The sequence below is a fragment of the Toxotes jaculatrix genome, chromosome 23 (assembly GCF_017976425.1).
Source record: "Toxotes jaculatrix isolate fToxJac2 chromosome 23, fToxJac2.pri, whole genome shotgun sequence".
Classification (NCBI taxonomy): domain Eukaryota; kingdom Metazoa; phylum Chordata; class Actinopteri; family Toxotidae; genus Toxotes; species Toxotes jaculatrix.
The window spans coordinates 9,103,917-9,118,988 of record NC_054416.1 but is presented as its reverse complement, the minus strand read 5'-3'; the positions used below and the strand labels follow the sequence as shown (position 1 = coordinate 9,118,988).

At 40.9% G+C, this 15,072-nt stretch overlaps 1 protein-coding gene across 6 annotated transcripts in view; it reads left to right on the top strand.

Annotated features, from left to right (window-relative positions):
• Positions 1–15,072, top strand: part of LOC121176856 (collagen alpha-1(XXV) chain) — a 135,936-nt gene that overhangs the window by 90,597 nt on the left and 30,267 nt on the right. For all 6 annotated transcript variants that reach the window (XM_041030961.1, XM_041030959.1, XM_041030962.1 and 3 more), the window contains exons 7-11: positions 4,920–4,991; positions 5,660–5,776; positions 6,956–6,991; positions 12,148–12,174; positions 13,284–13,328. In XM_041030961.1, the coding sequence (XP_040886895.1) occupies positions 4,920–4,991; positions 5,660–5,776; positions 6,956–6,991; positions 12,148–12,174; positions 13,284–13,328 (297 nt within the window). The remainder of the gene's footprint in view (positions 1–4,919; positions 4,992–5,659; positions 5,777–6,955; positions 6,992–12,147; positions 12,175–13,283; positions 13,329–15,072) is intronic.

The following is a 15,072-nucleotide window of genomic DNA, read 5'->3' as shown; positions in this document are numbered from 1 at the left end:
TCTGTATACACATGCATGCATGTCTCTTTAGGGTTAGGTCAAGGCGTCAAGTCAGAAACTCTCCAGATATGTGTAAGAGTGTAAGAATGGCCACATGGCCGGTAGAATTTCCTCACAGACTCCCACTTCCTCTGCCTGTTGCCCACATGTCAGGGTCAGTCATTTCTCGACCCTAAGGGTCAATGGCCACATCCAAACGTTAAAGGTTAACCAAGCAACAAATAATAAATTGCCCAGTTTTGACAAACAAATGTGTGGCAGCCTTTCGAGGTCCACTGGTGGGATATAATTAACAGGAGTTACTGGCTATTTGTATCACCAAGAAAGGTGTGTGGTCTTCCTGAGGAATGGCACTAGCTACAGCTGTCAAGCAAAGGTTGGTGAATTACTGGGTCAGTTAGAGGAAAAATTCCTGAGATTTCACAAAAAAAATCTGCCCTTGTTTGTCCAGTACTTTATTTCTTACATCTTGGGATTTGACCAATTTGCCCAATGTTCTTCCAAAATAAATAGTCTATGGTTATGTAATTTCCAGCATTTGACTTTTCAGACATGAACAAAGAAGTGTTTTACAGCGTACTGTTTGCACATGAAATCAGAAGCTTTAAATGAATTTCACTTGAGTTAAAATTGATGTAGCAGCCTGATGCCAAATCTGAGGCTTGATATGAATGTATTATTCCACTCTTAAATGTATTAAAGACATCTGTAAGCAAAGCTGGTAATCCACTCCACATATAGATATTCAGAAAATGCCACAGCCTGTAGTTGCTTGGGATGTTTTGTGTGTTTGGTGTGGTCAGGGAGATGCTGGTTCTGGCCAGTGTCCTATAACGGCTGTTGCTGATTGTCCTCATATCTGGCTTTTTGTTTACTACAGCTGCAGTCATCTCGCTGCAGGCAAATACATAGCAATGGAGCTCCTCACCAAATAGCCAACATCCGTTTTGGAGGAGAAAAGCAAAACAAAGCAATCTGTGAATGGTTAGGATTCTCTGTCAACCGCCATGTCATTATCATTCTCACACATAGACATCAGCGCAGAGTCAATGCAGGGTGAGCACTAACGCACACCTAGTCGAGCTGTTCTCTCTCTCTCTCGTCTCCTGCAGAGAAAGATCAAACTACTGGTTTTTGGTCCAATAATCATTTATTTTTTTTCCACATTTCAAACACACTTTGGTCAGCGAGGTTGTCCACATGCTGTCGACCTGGCTGCAGCTTCTCTCCAGTCTCTCCCCAGCACATGTATCAAAAGCAACAAAGCAACAACATGGAAAGCAGTGTACCAGCCTGCAGATGCGCCACACTATACCATATTTTCATGCCTGGACTCTTTGTATTGTCCGCTTCCCCCAACCATAATCCAGTCCATGTTTTCCTTCTTTGTCCTCAAGATGTTTGAGGTTGTAAATAACTTGAGAAATATTTGCGCTTCAATCCCAGTTACACACAGCATGGCTATTGTCTGCAGTGTAAGAGTATCCATTGCTCTGTTGTGCAGCAGGGCTGAATTAAATCAGCCTGTCTTGAAAGCCATGTTCTTAATGAGCCATGCTTTTTGAATTATCTTTGGAAAACCAGAGGGATGGCACCAAATCCATGTTTGGATAGGCCAGATTTTATCTTTAGCTTCAGTGTAGAGGAAGGCTGATCTCTTACAGGGCATGTTTATGCTAGTGTGCCAGTCTCTGAGAAAAACTTTCATCAGTTCATTCAGGTTGGTAAGTTACAGTGGAGCAAAACCTGTATCACACAGATAAACAAGAAAATATATGCAATCATTGTGCAACCAGTATGGTGCAATTTTTGTCCCCCCCTTAGTTACCTTTGCCTGCCAGGCTTTCCATTTTCACTCCGCTCATGACATAGTTCATAATGATACCGTTTCAAGATTTACTTGTGGAAATTTTGTGTAATTTTTTTTTTAAACAATGAAACTTGATTTTGTACAGTGGTAAACAAAATCTTACAATTTCTAGCCAGCAACCGCTGATGTTGCCTTGTGAAATGACAGCTTTCCCTGATCCCTTTCCCTGTTTTATCAGCTCTTGCTGGCTGGCTAATTAGACAAACAGTAGCTCCATGAGTTGGTCTCTAGTTTGACTCATGTTAAAACAAGAATCTTGTAAAGACATCTTATGCACTTGAGGCATGACAGGCATGATATTGTGGTAAAGACTGTGGATAAGGCTTCATGTCCCTGGCAGAACGTCAGCATTGTCACTAGCTGGTTATTTATGTGGAAGACACGTAAACAAAACAGCTGTGTTGGTATTGTACTCCAGATATGTTGTGATATGGTATGATAGAGACAAGTAAGTAAGGTAAGGTCAGGTTGTTCTTCTGTTCTTAGCTTAAGTACTTGTTTGTATTTTCACATCATATGTTTTTAATTTTAACGTCACAGGGGAAAAGGATTTTAGGATGAGGACAAACCTATGTGTTTGGCAAATATTACGCTATCTTGGGAAAGGCTGGTTGGGGTTGCTGGAGTGCAAACTTCCCCAAATCAAATACAGGACAGTGCTGCTAACATTACCATAAACTCTGATAGCATCCAGGACCAGCTTTTATTTGCTGAGCAAATGCTGTGCACTGGATATGCTAGTTGTGGACATTGCTTTTGTTAATAGAGCCTGTAACACCACAAATTAATGTAGTTATTTATTGATGTGGACGTTTGCAAGGAGCTAGGTTACCACTTTACATAGTAAGCTAGTTAGCTTGACATGCTAATGAGTGTGGCTTACATTAGAGCAGACAAACACACTGTTTAATCCACTTTTGCTAGTTTTGGTTTGGGAAAAAAAGAGCCTTGAAACTCTTTAAATGCTGAGTGTCACTCTCATGAGAGCCCCATGAACACTGCTTTGGCTTGACAGACCTCCCCAAAACTTGAAAGACTTCCCAAGTCTACTTATCGTTGCTAAGCTATTGAGCAATCGCTGTTTGAGGTAAGGATTTAGCAAACAGGCTGTTCATGTTTCACGGTGACATTTATATGGCGTTGTGACTGTGAAAGTCTCATCAATATCAAAGGCCTTGCTTGACAAGCAAGAAAAGTGCAATAAAATAAAAATGTATATGTCTACATATATACAATGTCCCCAAAAAGAATAAAACTTAATGGGGTGCATTTGTTTAAGTATAACATTCAAAACCATGTTTAGCTGATGAAATGTTAATGTTTCTGGATTCAGATCAAAGCTAATATTCTGCTATAAACCATTGTCTCCTCTTAACAAGCAACAAGCAGAAGACCCGATGCTTTCTTCTTTAATTCAGTTTTCATGAGCGGATCACATCTGTCATGAAGATTGTTGACAAGGGAACTGGAAACCATTTGATTGAATTTCCAGCGAACGTCTCAATCCTGTGATGTTCCCCAAAACTCTATGAACAATACCACTGCTCAGTTTACCAGCATGCTATTGCACAAAGTCTGTTCTATGATAATCATCTCAACGAATGTTCTCTCTTTATATTTGGAAGAAAACAACAGGAAATTGTTATTCAGCTATGACACTGTAACATACTCTCTACACAAGATGGCCTCAGTGCTAATGTACACACAGTTTCATAGCAGAGAGTAAACATGGATTGGAAAATTAAATGCTGGTCATGTTTGTGTCTTAATTGAAATGTCTGGTCCTCAAAACTAATTGCTTGACATTTAAATTCGATGTTGGCTTTTGATAATTAGGAAAAGAAAGATAGGAAATTATTTTAAATACGACATCTCACACAACTTACTGGACAAATTTGTAAGAATATTTATAAGTAGGATGCTTATCTTCTTCCTCCTTTTGTCTATTTTTGTTCACCCAGTGTTTGAATGTCATGCGTGTGTTGTGCCATGTTCTGCTGTGTGTCCCTTTAGGGATTGCCTGGTCTCCCTACGCTGGCTGCTTTGCACAGCAATCAGATCCTGACTGTCAAGGTTTGTCGGTGGTGGTGCCGCCTAGCTGCTCAGTCCGACCCCTCTGCAGTGCACACTGGGAGTAAATGAATCACTGTCGACTGCTTTTTCTCAAAGCCTGATGATAGAGTAGACACAGGAAAAACCCCTCTCTAATTAATCACAGCCAGTCAATCGTTATCCCCTTCCACACTGCCGCTACCAGTCTTTCACTCTAGTGATTTCTGTTCCATGGTACATGCCAGGTCTCCCATTGAAAGCAAAGGTGGCCTTTTATAACCCAGTAATATGTAGCGGACTGGAACAAGACTAAGCATCCTGAAACCAAGACATGGTCTGGCTTGTGTCCATTGATGCTTAAAATGAATGGAAGGAACTCCAAGAGGAATACTCGATGATGAACCAAAGTGGCAAAATGTTTTTTTTAAAGCTCATGCCCATGGTTCACCACAAATCCTTCAATCCACCAATTTGGTCTTCAGGATAGTTTCAGTGATGGATGAAGCCACTTAATACCAATGGACACTGGCAGAATAATGCATGTATTGAATGGCACAAGGTAGGAAGTCGACCTCAATTCTGAGGGTCGACAACGCTGGTGCCAGTGTGCACAGCTTCCGGGGTCTGATTTAGCAGCAGGCACGATGATGATGATGATGACAGCGCTTTCACAGAGGAGGAGAAATTCACATTTTTCCGGGGTCTGTGAGCCTGCTGTGGCGCCCCTTGCACCCCTGAGGTGGTAATTATGGGCCCCGGCTCCAAAAAATAAGCCCAGACTTCCGAAGCAAACCACCTCTGAGCTGGAAAAGTGTGGATTTCTCTCCCCATGTGTGAAGGCGCTGGACCGGGGGTTCGTGAACACAGGCCTTTCTAACAAAATCTGTTTCTTTTTGCATTTGCCTTCCTCCTCCTTCCTCTTCTTCTGGGACCTCATCCTTCTTCAACCTTCTCTCACCTCTGACCTACGACCTCTTGACCTCACACACCTGCTCAGATGGTCTTCCCTAAGATCAATCATGGCTTTCTTTCCGCTGACCAGCAGCTCATAAAGCGGCGGCTCATTAAGGTAGTGGCTGTGTCCTCACTCTTCTCCCTGTCCACCGTGCCAAGTCTCACCGAATCACTTCTCTCTGGCCATTCTGCAGTTTGCATGCAAGCCTTCAGACAGACCTGTCACATGCACTCTTATAGTCCTTCTGTTATTCTTAAGGGGAAATATGAAAATTACTTTTTAGAAAAAAGGTTTTATTAATGTAAAATGAATTACTGTCCTGGCACAACTTAAAGTACTTTCCCTGCAAGTTAGATTGCTGAATATTTTCTTAGAATTTCTTATAATCCAGTATAATAATGGACCACACATTTTCAGTATATTTTTGCTCTGATTATTATAGCTCTGCACTGACAAATGTGACTTTTTTCAGCCAGTACCTAATGTACAAACCCTGTGCAACTCATGAGGTCCATTTAGGAATGCATGCATTTTAAGGGATTAATATGTCAGCTATAACTCAGAACATTTACAACTCCATCTTGATTGTCGTTCGCTAACTATCCATAAGACACGAAATGCAAACTCTCCTCCATGTTATGAATGGAGGCAGCCCATAGCCACCCACCAGATCATTTCACTGCTCTTTTCTTCATTATCATTCAACTGCAGTGGCTCCAGTCTCAGCGGATCCAACAATATCACCACATAATGATGTTGAAATGTGTTATTTTGCCACACAGGGAGATCAGGGGCAAGCAGGACCACCTGGGCCTCCAGGGCCACCGGGCCCTCCTGGGCCGAGAGGGCCTCCAGGGGACACAGGCAAAGATGGGCCCAGAGGTGTACCTGGTCTACCTGTGAGTACTGATTTTCACCTGACATTTTTAAACTTGGTTTATCTGAACAAAGATGTTCTTTTGTAGCCGTGAGTTATTAATATGGACCTGGATCAGCAGAATCGTCTGGATTTTTCCTTTAAGAAAATATTGCTTTTGTTTTCATTAAGAATAAATCAAGTTAAACACTTTTTGCACTTATGTTTGACCCAGCGCTGGAAGGGTTTTTCCCAATTAAAATCTTTCTAATGAAGACTAGACAAGCTACATTGTAGTTCATTGCCCTAATGTCTTTAGCTAAACTTGAATACGCTCCCCATGAAAATGCTTTACTGTATGGATTTACGTTTACTTGGTTGGTTTTCATTATAACATAATATTTTCCATGTCTTTAAGCCTGTCACTGGCATCATGCTAATTTATGTGAACCCTGCCTGTGAGAGAAAGGAGAAACAGCAAAGGCCTGTCAATTATGTTCAGCCATAAAACCTTCCGAGGGCTCCAGCTGATCTTTATTGACTTGGCAGAGTTCACAGTGGGAGTGCAAAAATATTAAGTGTTGTTTATCTGCTTCTTTCCAACTTCTTGATGGTTATTGTTTTCAGCTCTTCCAGTTGCAGTTGCGCTGGATGTGTTTTTCCAAGAAATTAAACTTCTCTCGCTGTGGTGCTTTATTTCTCTTATGATTTATTCCTCCAGCCGTGAATCACTCAGAGGGAGGGTGGCAAAAATTGTCCTGTAAATGTCACAAAGAGGCAAAAATGGAATAATGTTCGGGCATGACTTTGGCATAGAAATCTGGACGTGGCATATGCCTCACATGTACCCTGAGACCTGTAGGAACATCCAACATCCAAGAGCCAGGCCTGAACCAAAAGCAGAGACTAGAACAAGGCTGTTGGACAGAGACAGTGAAGGGTACAGGTGGCACAGCTTGATAAATGCTTCCCAGCCAACTTGGTATATGAGCAGAACAATGCTGAGCTCTACTTGGCAACCTGGCCACTATGCACCATAGCGGCTGCTGAACAGTAAGAGAAATGAGGGATTCAAACATAATGTGGAAAGTACTGTGTGTTTAACCAGACAGTTTGACTTGTTTTACTATGAATACTGTTTATGATCTTTTTAAAATTCCATCCATGTTCTCAACTTAGCCCGTGGCTCTTACGTTAACTGATTGTTTTGTATTTCCTATAGGGTGATCCAGGACAGCATGGAGAAACTGGACCCATGGTGAGCACAAACTTTTCCTTTTTGGAATTAGATTTGCTTCATGATCTATGATTTATCGCCTTGGATTCTAGCTAGCAATCTTGCATCACTGAATTGTTTGAAGTGTAGGCTGTAGAGGGTCATAATTAGCTTGCAAGTTTTCTTAAAGGAATAGTTTGACATTTTGGGAAATACACTGGAAAAAAAACTGGCAACAGGGTCAAACAGTCTCACAACAGACAGACATGTTATGCAATTATGCTCTGCAAAAGAGTTTATTCATTCAACATTTTTTGTTTTTTGTTTTTGCATAACAAATCAGTCATGTAGGATGCCATGGGATGCTGCTGCTTAGGATATTTTTAAATGTAATTTATGAGATAATCATAAAGTAGTTTAAGGCCACTATGGTGAATATTAATGACACATTTTATGGTACCCTGCAAAAATGTATGTTTTCTCTCACAAAACCCCTTATACAGTGGGGACAAGCTGTTCCAGTTAACAGCAACTGAATACCACTTGTGGTGTTCAGCAAATAAAGCATTTGATTAAAGTTTCCTCATAAAAGCTACATTGAATAGGTCAAGCCAAATTCCAGAGAAAGTAACGTCGGAAAACGGGACATGCAGAAACACTTGGTGATGTCAGTTTTCACAAGTGCACGGGAGGGTAAGTGAGGCTGACAGAGGAGGTGTTATCAAGTGCTTTCATCTCTGATTCCATCTCCTCTGATATTTTCCATGGTGTGGAAAAAATTTGGTGGAAAGAAATGGGCAGAGGAAATAAAGGTTGGCGAGGCTTAAGTAGTAAAAAAAGGCATTAACTAGAGAGAAACAGGAGTTTAAAGCTAAGTTGCTAATCATTTTCAGGTCACTTATGCTACCCCCTATAAACATGTTAATGTTGCTGACGTTTTCAGCTTTTGTTGGCTTTAATTATATGTTTTAGCCATTATCGCACTTTGTGCTCATAGCTGTGTAAGCAGCACAGTATCATTTCAAAATTCACTTCATGAATGTCAAATTTGCAATAGATGGTCGCAGGTGTGCTCCCATAAGTATCGAGTGCTCGCACAATGCCTCATGACAGCCGCTGGAGTATTTCTCCAAAAGATGAATGGTGAATGCCATTCAAAATGAGCCCAGAGTTTTGTATAAAAAATATGGGCTGCTCACTGTAATTCTTGAAATACGGCATACTATTTCACGAGTATATACACAGCATGACACTAATGTACTTTTAACAAGGAAAAATGTCATCCTTTGGAAATCAATCCCCCCCTGTAAAGCAGCATGATATGAGCATGTCCCAGACGTTGTAAAAAGATGTGACACAGTGGAGTTGTCGTTTTGGAGCTTCTGTTTCCAGCCAGCAGCAGTTTGTTTGCTGGGCCTCGGAGGGGTAAAAAAGCAAAGATAAGATAATGGATTAGAGAGAAAAGTTTCTGTAAATGATAATTTGGGCTGTTAAATCTCTGGAGATGGAATAAAAGGAAATTCTCCATCCTGAAACGCAACACCACACCCTTGAATTGACCACACCCTTGAATTGGCCTTTGAAAATCAATATGAATTAGATGTGCATAAGCAACTAGACCGATAGGCTCCACTTTGTGCAGCAAGTTGTAATCTGCACTTTCAGATATGCACAAGTGATCTTAAGGTAGGGATTCTGAGGTTGCTCCCTAACAAACTTTTGTTTCTTTTACGGTTCTCTAGGAGCTAGTGCCCACTTGACACAGCTCAGCGTTTTTGATGTAGATGCTATTGTTAAAGAGGCAAAAGTAGATTCCAGAGTTTTCCAGCAGCCTTCCAGGACATATGGTGCTGGTTAGAAGGATTAAGCTCTTGTGGAGCAACAAGGAGGAGGGGGGACGTGGGTAGAAGAAGAAGAAAAAGGAAATATTTTCGGGACTCAATTCGAAATCATCAGTGCCATAAGGTGTCTCTGGGGTAAATTAAGGAGGTCTTCAGCTCTTTAAAGGTAGCTTGCAGCCTTGCACACAGTTTTCATTTGGAACTTGATTTTGCTTCAAAAAGACTAAATATGGAAAACCAGTGATGTATAGTATGGTGTGTTCCCTCTGTAACAGAAAAACCTCCTCCAGCTGCTTTTTGGTGTTATTTCCAATTATACTGCAGAAGTTCACTGATCCACTTTTACATCCTGTTCATTCCATAACTACCCACAATGTACCAGTGACTCACCTTAGATATTTTTCAAATGTGCAGCAGGCATGCAGAGGGATCTAATTGCCTTATTATGCCTGTATAATGAGGACATACCTATAATATTTTGGTGTCCTTGACTAAGTTTTTCCTTTAAAATGAAGCCAAACATGAGGACCAAAGATGTAAGTAAATGGCTTCAGACATGCTCCGTGGTCTCCAACAATGTTGTGGCAAATGTCGACATCAATGACAAAAAGCTTTTTTTGTGTGGAACAAATCTGTGTTTTCTTTTTTTTTTCCTTTTTTTTTTTTAACAACCTGGGTCTCATTGTCATAGTTGTAGGCAGTATGTATATAGGCAGGGCTGTAACCAGGATTTTAGTACTGAGGTTATTAGGTCATGTTTATTACCCAGGAACTGCAGACGGAAAGTAGCCAATGGCTAAATCTGGTGCAAAGCCTCTCTGCTTTTTTACTTGTTTGAGGTTATAGCTGACTTAAATATGCCCAAATGTCTTTTGCATTTCAGTTCTACCTCTTCGTTGAACTTTTAGGTTGATTGGGTGGTCTACTCTATGTACTATATTCTTGCTACTGCAGTGTTGTTTACAGCTGTAGTAGCAGTAAAGCTAGTGTGATTGAAAGGTCTTCCAAAATAAAAGCCATGGACACAGTTTAAATAAAGCACACATGTCCGAAATCTCCGCAATAATGGCGTCGAGCACAATGTTATGCTAACCTGCAGCTACATTGGCCAAACTTAAGACAATAAGACCCAGGCTGTCATAAAATAATTTTCCTTTAAAGCTGAAAGCACCATAATTGAATGTATATAACAGAATAATATTGCAAAGCCTTTTCAAAGATCTTATATGAGAACAGGAGCTTTGAACAGAAGCTCTTAATGAGTACACCAAAGCTCCAACATGTAGCTTTTCTGTGCTTTGATCAGCCCAAATATTTTTCCTGTAAGTGCTGAGCAAGACTTGCGCACTTTGGAGGTTCCTCAAGTGGCTGAGGGTTCAACTATAGACTGAGTGTGGGAATTGACCCGGGAATTGCCTCATTGTTTGTAATTTCCAGGTCATGAATGAAAGCACCAAACATTCAGTGATTTGTATTTGTGCTCGGATGCTCAGCTTCATTGGGAGTCCTGTTGATACTGCACATTTATGGATTCTTTCCCTTTATAAATGCTAAATGAGGGAGATAAGGTCCAATATGCTGAGCATGCGCTGTCATGAATACTTTTAGTTGAAATAGCTTTTTTATTTTTTTTTTATGAACATCTTAAAATTATCCTCAATTTAAATTTTCTGGCAATGTCAGGGCCCAAAGCTGAGAACAAAAGAAGCAGGACCAAGACTTCCTCTAGGGCTCTTGACTCTCTGAAAAATCTACTTTTCAGCCAGTAGCCCCTGAGTGCTCTCAGATGTAGCCAAGCTAATTAGCGCTCAGGCGAGTGGCACATGCTCTCACATACCTAGTGGGTCATAAAGATGTTTACCAAACCCTACTGAGGATAGCTCACAAAGGCTTTTAAAGGCAAGCGGGAGGAAAACCTTTTTCTTGGTTGGCTGGGATAATGAAAGTTGTTCATTGAGGTTTTTGTTATAAGTGCAGATGGAATGCACTATAAATGAGCTGCCACTGTGTGGGCCGTTTCTGTAAATGTGAGAACTTGTTGCTGCTGCATTTTCACAAGCTAGTTTTGTTTGAAAGTAAATAAATAAATAAATAAAAATATTGGAAAATGAGAATAGGATATTTTCGAGCTTCAGTCGCTTGGTGATCGCTTTGTTTCATCAACAGAAACTAAACAAGATATGGAAAGACCGAACAAACAGTTTATTCTCAGAAAATTGGTCATTATTATGGTCCTTTTTGCTAAGCCAAGCATCCATTGGTGCTTTGGCCACAAGGCATATGTTGGCCGCCACCAAACTCCACTTCTTCTTCACAAAAATTTGCACTGACAGTCAAACTTTTCAACCTGAATGTGTCCTTGCTGGCTACTTTTTTTAATACAGGCACACAAAGCTCTTATACTCATCAGGGGACCAAATCTTTAGTTTTGCCAGTCATACTGCATCAACAAGCATAAAGCTGGGAAAGTTGCTGTTGTAGAGGGCTTGTGGGGCATAAGGTCTGCCTGGCCTCGACCCAACTGCACGTGACGAGCCAAATGGCTCCATTTACTGTGGATCTTGAGCCGACAGTGAGAAAAAAGCTGGCCAATATGAGGTGTCATAACAGCCAAGCGTAAAGGTGTTGATGAACTGCTGTGGGTACCGCAATAGTTCGGAGTCTAGCTGTAGCCAACATGGAAGGAACTAACTTTCAGCTTGGTTTCTCATTTTATTCATAAAGCAGTCCTGCTGTTTTCAGGCAGGTTCTGGTGCAGCAGGCTGAGGATCCGGCATGGCCTGCAGTTCCTCTGTGGTAATCTAACAACAGGTTGAAAATAGAAACTATCCTCCCAGACACATCTATCACTGACTTAAATCTCAGTTAAGGATGTGGCGCCTTTTTGCCCTGTCTAACTTATTAGCTTTGTGAGGCTTTCCAACTATCGGCCCATTTAGGTAATGGACCTCTCTATGTGTTGGACTGTAGACTTAGAATGTCTACAAGACAAGTTTTACAGTCGCTAAAAATGAATAACGAAAGAGATCAACATAAAAGATAAAACCATAAAAGATTTTGTTATTCATGGTCTCATTAGAGATTCATGTTTATGGTGCAGCTCAATGGAAAATAAGGCACAGAGTGAGCTGATTTTCAGTCTTTGTCGAAGAATAAAACAAGGGATTGATTGTGATTCTGTTCTGCCTGAAGGGTGTGTGCTCACTGTATGAAATCCTACCAGAGCCTTGCCAGTCTCTGCTGTGACCATGTTGGCTGTGGAAATTGTATTATTTCATCCGACATGGACTCTTTTTCTTCTGTTTCTCTTCCACTCACTCTCTCTCTCTCTCTGTCTCTGTCTCTTCTCATTTACAGGGACCTCAGGGGCCACAAGGGCTGAAGGTAAGTTCCAAAAAATTCATTTCTTGTTCCACTGGTACTTCTTACTTTTCTTTTGAATTAAATAAAATGAGATTCCCTGACTTGCTTATCTGCTGAAAAAATACATCAGAAATACATTTCACACTGAAAAAGTGCTTTCTCAGTCTCTCCGTAGTTTCTTTTTTGATCCTATTTCTTACATAAACCAACAGAGAATGTCTTGACCATTAGAATAATGTTTTGGATTTGATAGTAACTGTGCACAAGTTGCACAAATGTCAGTCAGGGGCAAGTAAACAGATAAAAGGAGAGTTAAGGCTCAAACAACATGAGGGGGTAAAAAAAAAAGGGTGACAGAAAGAGAAGGAGAGACAGAGAACAGAGAACCTGGAGCTAAGTGCTGTGATACAGGCTGCGGGTCCCTGGCGGCGCTGATGTGAGGAACAGATGTAGGCCTTATCCAGCCATCAGGTAGCTGCCAGTGTTTGTTCAGCGTAACCCAATCAGACACTTCCTGTCTGCGCTGTCATCTGTCGGCAAGGCCTCCCGTCGGGGTAGGGGAGGGGGTGTGCGGAGGGGTCAATGATGACACACCGTCGTGGTAATGACTCATAAGCCAGGCCCGGGGCTGCTCAATTAGATCTGCTGCTGGTGGAGTGCTGTGTTTAGCAGAGGAGTCATGTGAACAGTTATTCAAGTTTCATCGCCTTGGTGATTGATTTGGTGTCATTACATGATCTTAGTGTGAATCATATATTTGAACTTATCTAAGTCAGCACGATATATATTTATCTTTCCCACCTTAATTTTATTCACTCTGATAAATGATAAGTGTGACCATGGTAACAGTAAATCACTGATATTATGAGGGAGCACAAAAAGCCACTATAAGCAAAACACCATGCAAGAGACCGAGAGACCATTCAAGCATGATCATTATGAGAGATGGTTTAGGTACTGAGCAGGCAGGTAGAAAGACAATGTGCATGGTCATATATTTGAGTGTTAGTGAACCATGTCTCTGCAGTGTCCCCTGTTTTCAGTTTCTTTCCCAATGAAATATGGTGGAACTTTTTTTTTTTTTTTTTTTAAGGCAATGACACCTAAAGGCCTTTGTGTTTATTTCCCAGGGTTCACTCGGGCCTCCTGGCATCCCAGGTGTTGATGGACTGAAGGTAAGGTCGTACAAACAACACATTTGATGATCACGGTACAGATTTTTGACTGTTAACTATTTGTTCGGACTAGTTTTTATGAATCTGGACAACGTAAAACTGAAACATGATGTCTGCTCTTTATTAAAAAAAAAAAAAGGAAGTTTCAAAGCTCAGCTTAGCTTGATGGATATTTTAAAACTGCAGCAAATTCATAACGCTAAACTTTTCCAGTTAAATTGAGCAGCCCCTATAAACTTGAACATGGTATAGTGCTCCCCTCACAAAAACCACAAATGAAAAAGTTCAGAAAGCCAACTTCCATCCACACCTGAAAGTATTTTATCTTCAAAAGACTAACTTTAACACACTTAGAGTTTTCATTAGTCTTTTTGGCCATGTGTTGCTCTTTTCATTTTAGAAATGTTCTGCTACGCATTCTGACTATTTCAAACCGCTATCCTATTTAGGAGAAATCCCCTGGGCTGCATCTTCCAGTCTTAACCGCAAAGTACCATTTCGAGCTGCCTGTGAATCTGCTCACACTCTCAGCTCATTTCTGCATTTCATTCTCAAACCGAATAAAGAAGACGCAGTGCAGGTGTTTCTCAAAGGGGAGAAAAAAATGGAAAAGCATATTTATTCCAGGACAAACGAAGGTACAAGCGACGAGAACGAATGAGAAGATGTTTTGAGAGGCACCGTCTTTCTAATCTCAAGCATGCATTTATAAAGATATGAGCAGAGAGGCACGCACGACTGTAATAGGAACCAGAGTAAAGAAGTTTCATTTTGAAGTGAAAGCCATACTGACAAAAGCTGAAGGCCTAATTCCATACTTGTGTAAGGAGTGGGGTTTGCCAGCACCCATGAAATAGAACTCCATCGCTGTGCAATGCCGTTATAAAACTGAATCTGTTATGGTATGTAAGTGTCACTCATGCAGAAAGTTGAACTCTAAAGCAGTTAAAGATGCCCGGCCAGTGGTGGCAGGTTGATTGGCAGACATCATATTGATCTGACATAGATATCCACTGAAAGGGGATGATCACTAATGCAAACCTTATCAGCCCCAGTTGCGGAGTTTTTAATCAGACTCCATCATCATTATGGCAATGACTCCCATATGTGAGCTGATGTATGATACAAGATTCCAGCATTTATGAAAAGTTTCACCACTAGTGTGTAGAATGGGAGGCGGGGTACTCCCTATACATGGATCATACACACCGATATTCCCATAATGCTTCATGCAGAATACATCATGAGGCATCAAAGTCCTTTGGTTAAACACTCAAAAATGAAAACAGTAAGGAAAGGAGAAAGAAAAAAGGAATGATATATACGGTAACCCAGTTTTTCTCATAATATAGCCAGTACTGAGAGGCCAACTGACACCGATTTTAATCCAAATAATATATTACTTTATTTTCCATCCTGGCTACATTAATCAAAATCATCCGGTTAGAGTTGTCTGTACGGGATGAGGAATAGGCGCAACTCTTCTAAAAGGCTAATGATGTGGTAGGTTTGCAGAGGTCAGTAGGTTAATTGTTTTTGGCAGCAGATGGGCCGAGGTTGGTTTCTCAGAACTGCAGCGAACAGGGATTCAGACTCACACTAACAGAAAACTGGCATTCATCAACTGGACTTGGCTTTTCTTCTTTTGCTCGTGTTCAGAAACAAACCAGAGATAATTAAGCTTTTAATCAGCTTGTTTATCCTCTCTACTTTCAGTTTTAATATTTAATACTTTTGAACTTTT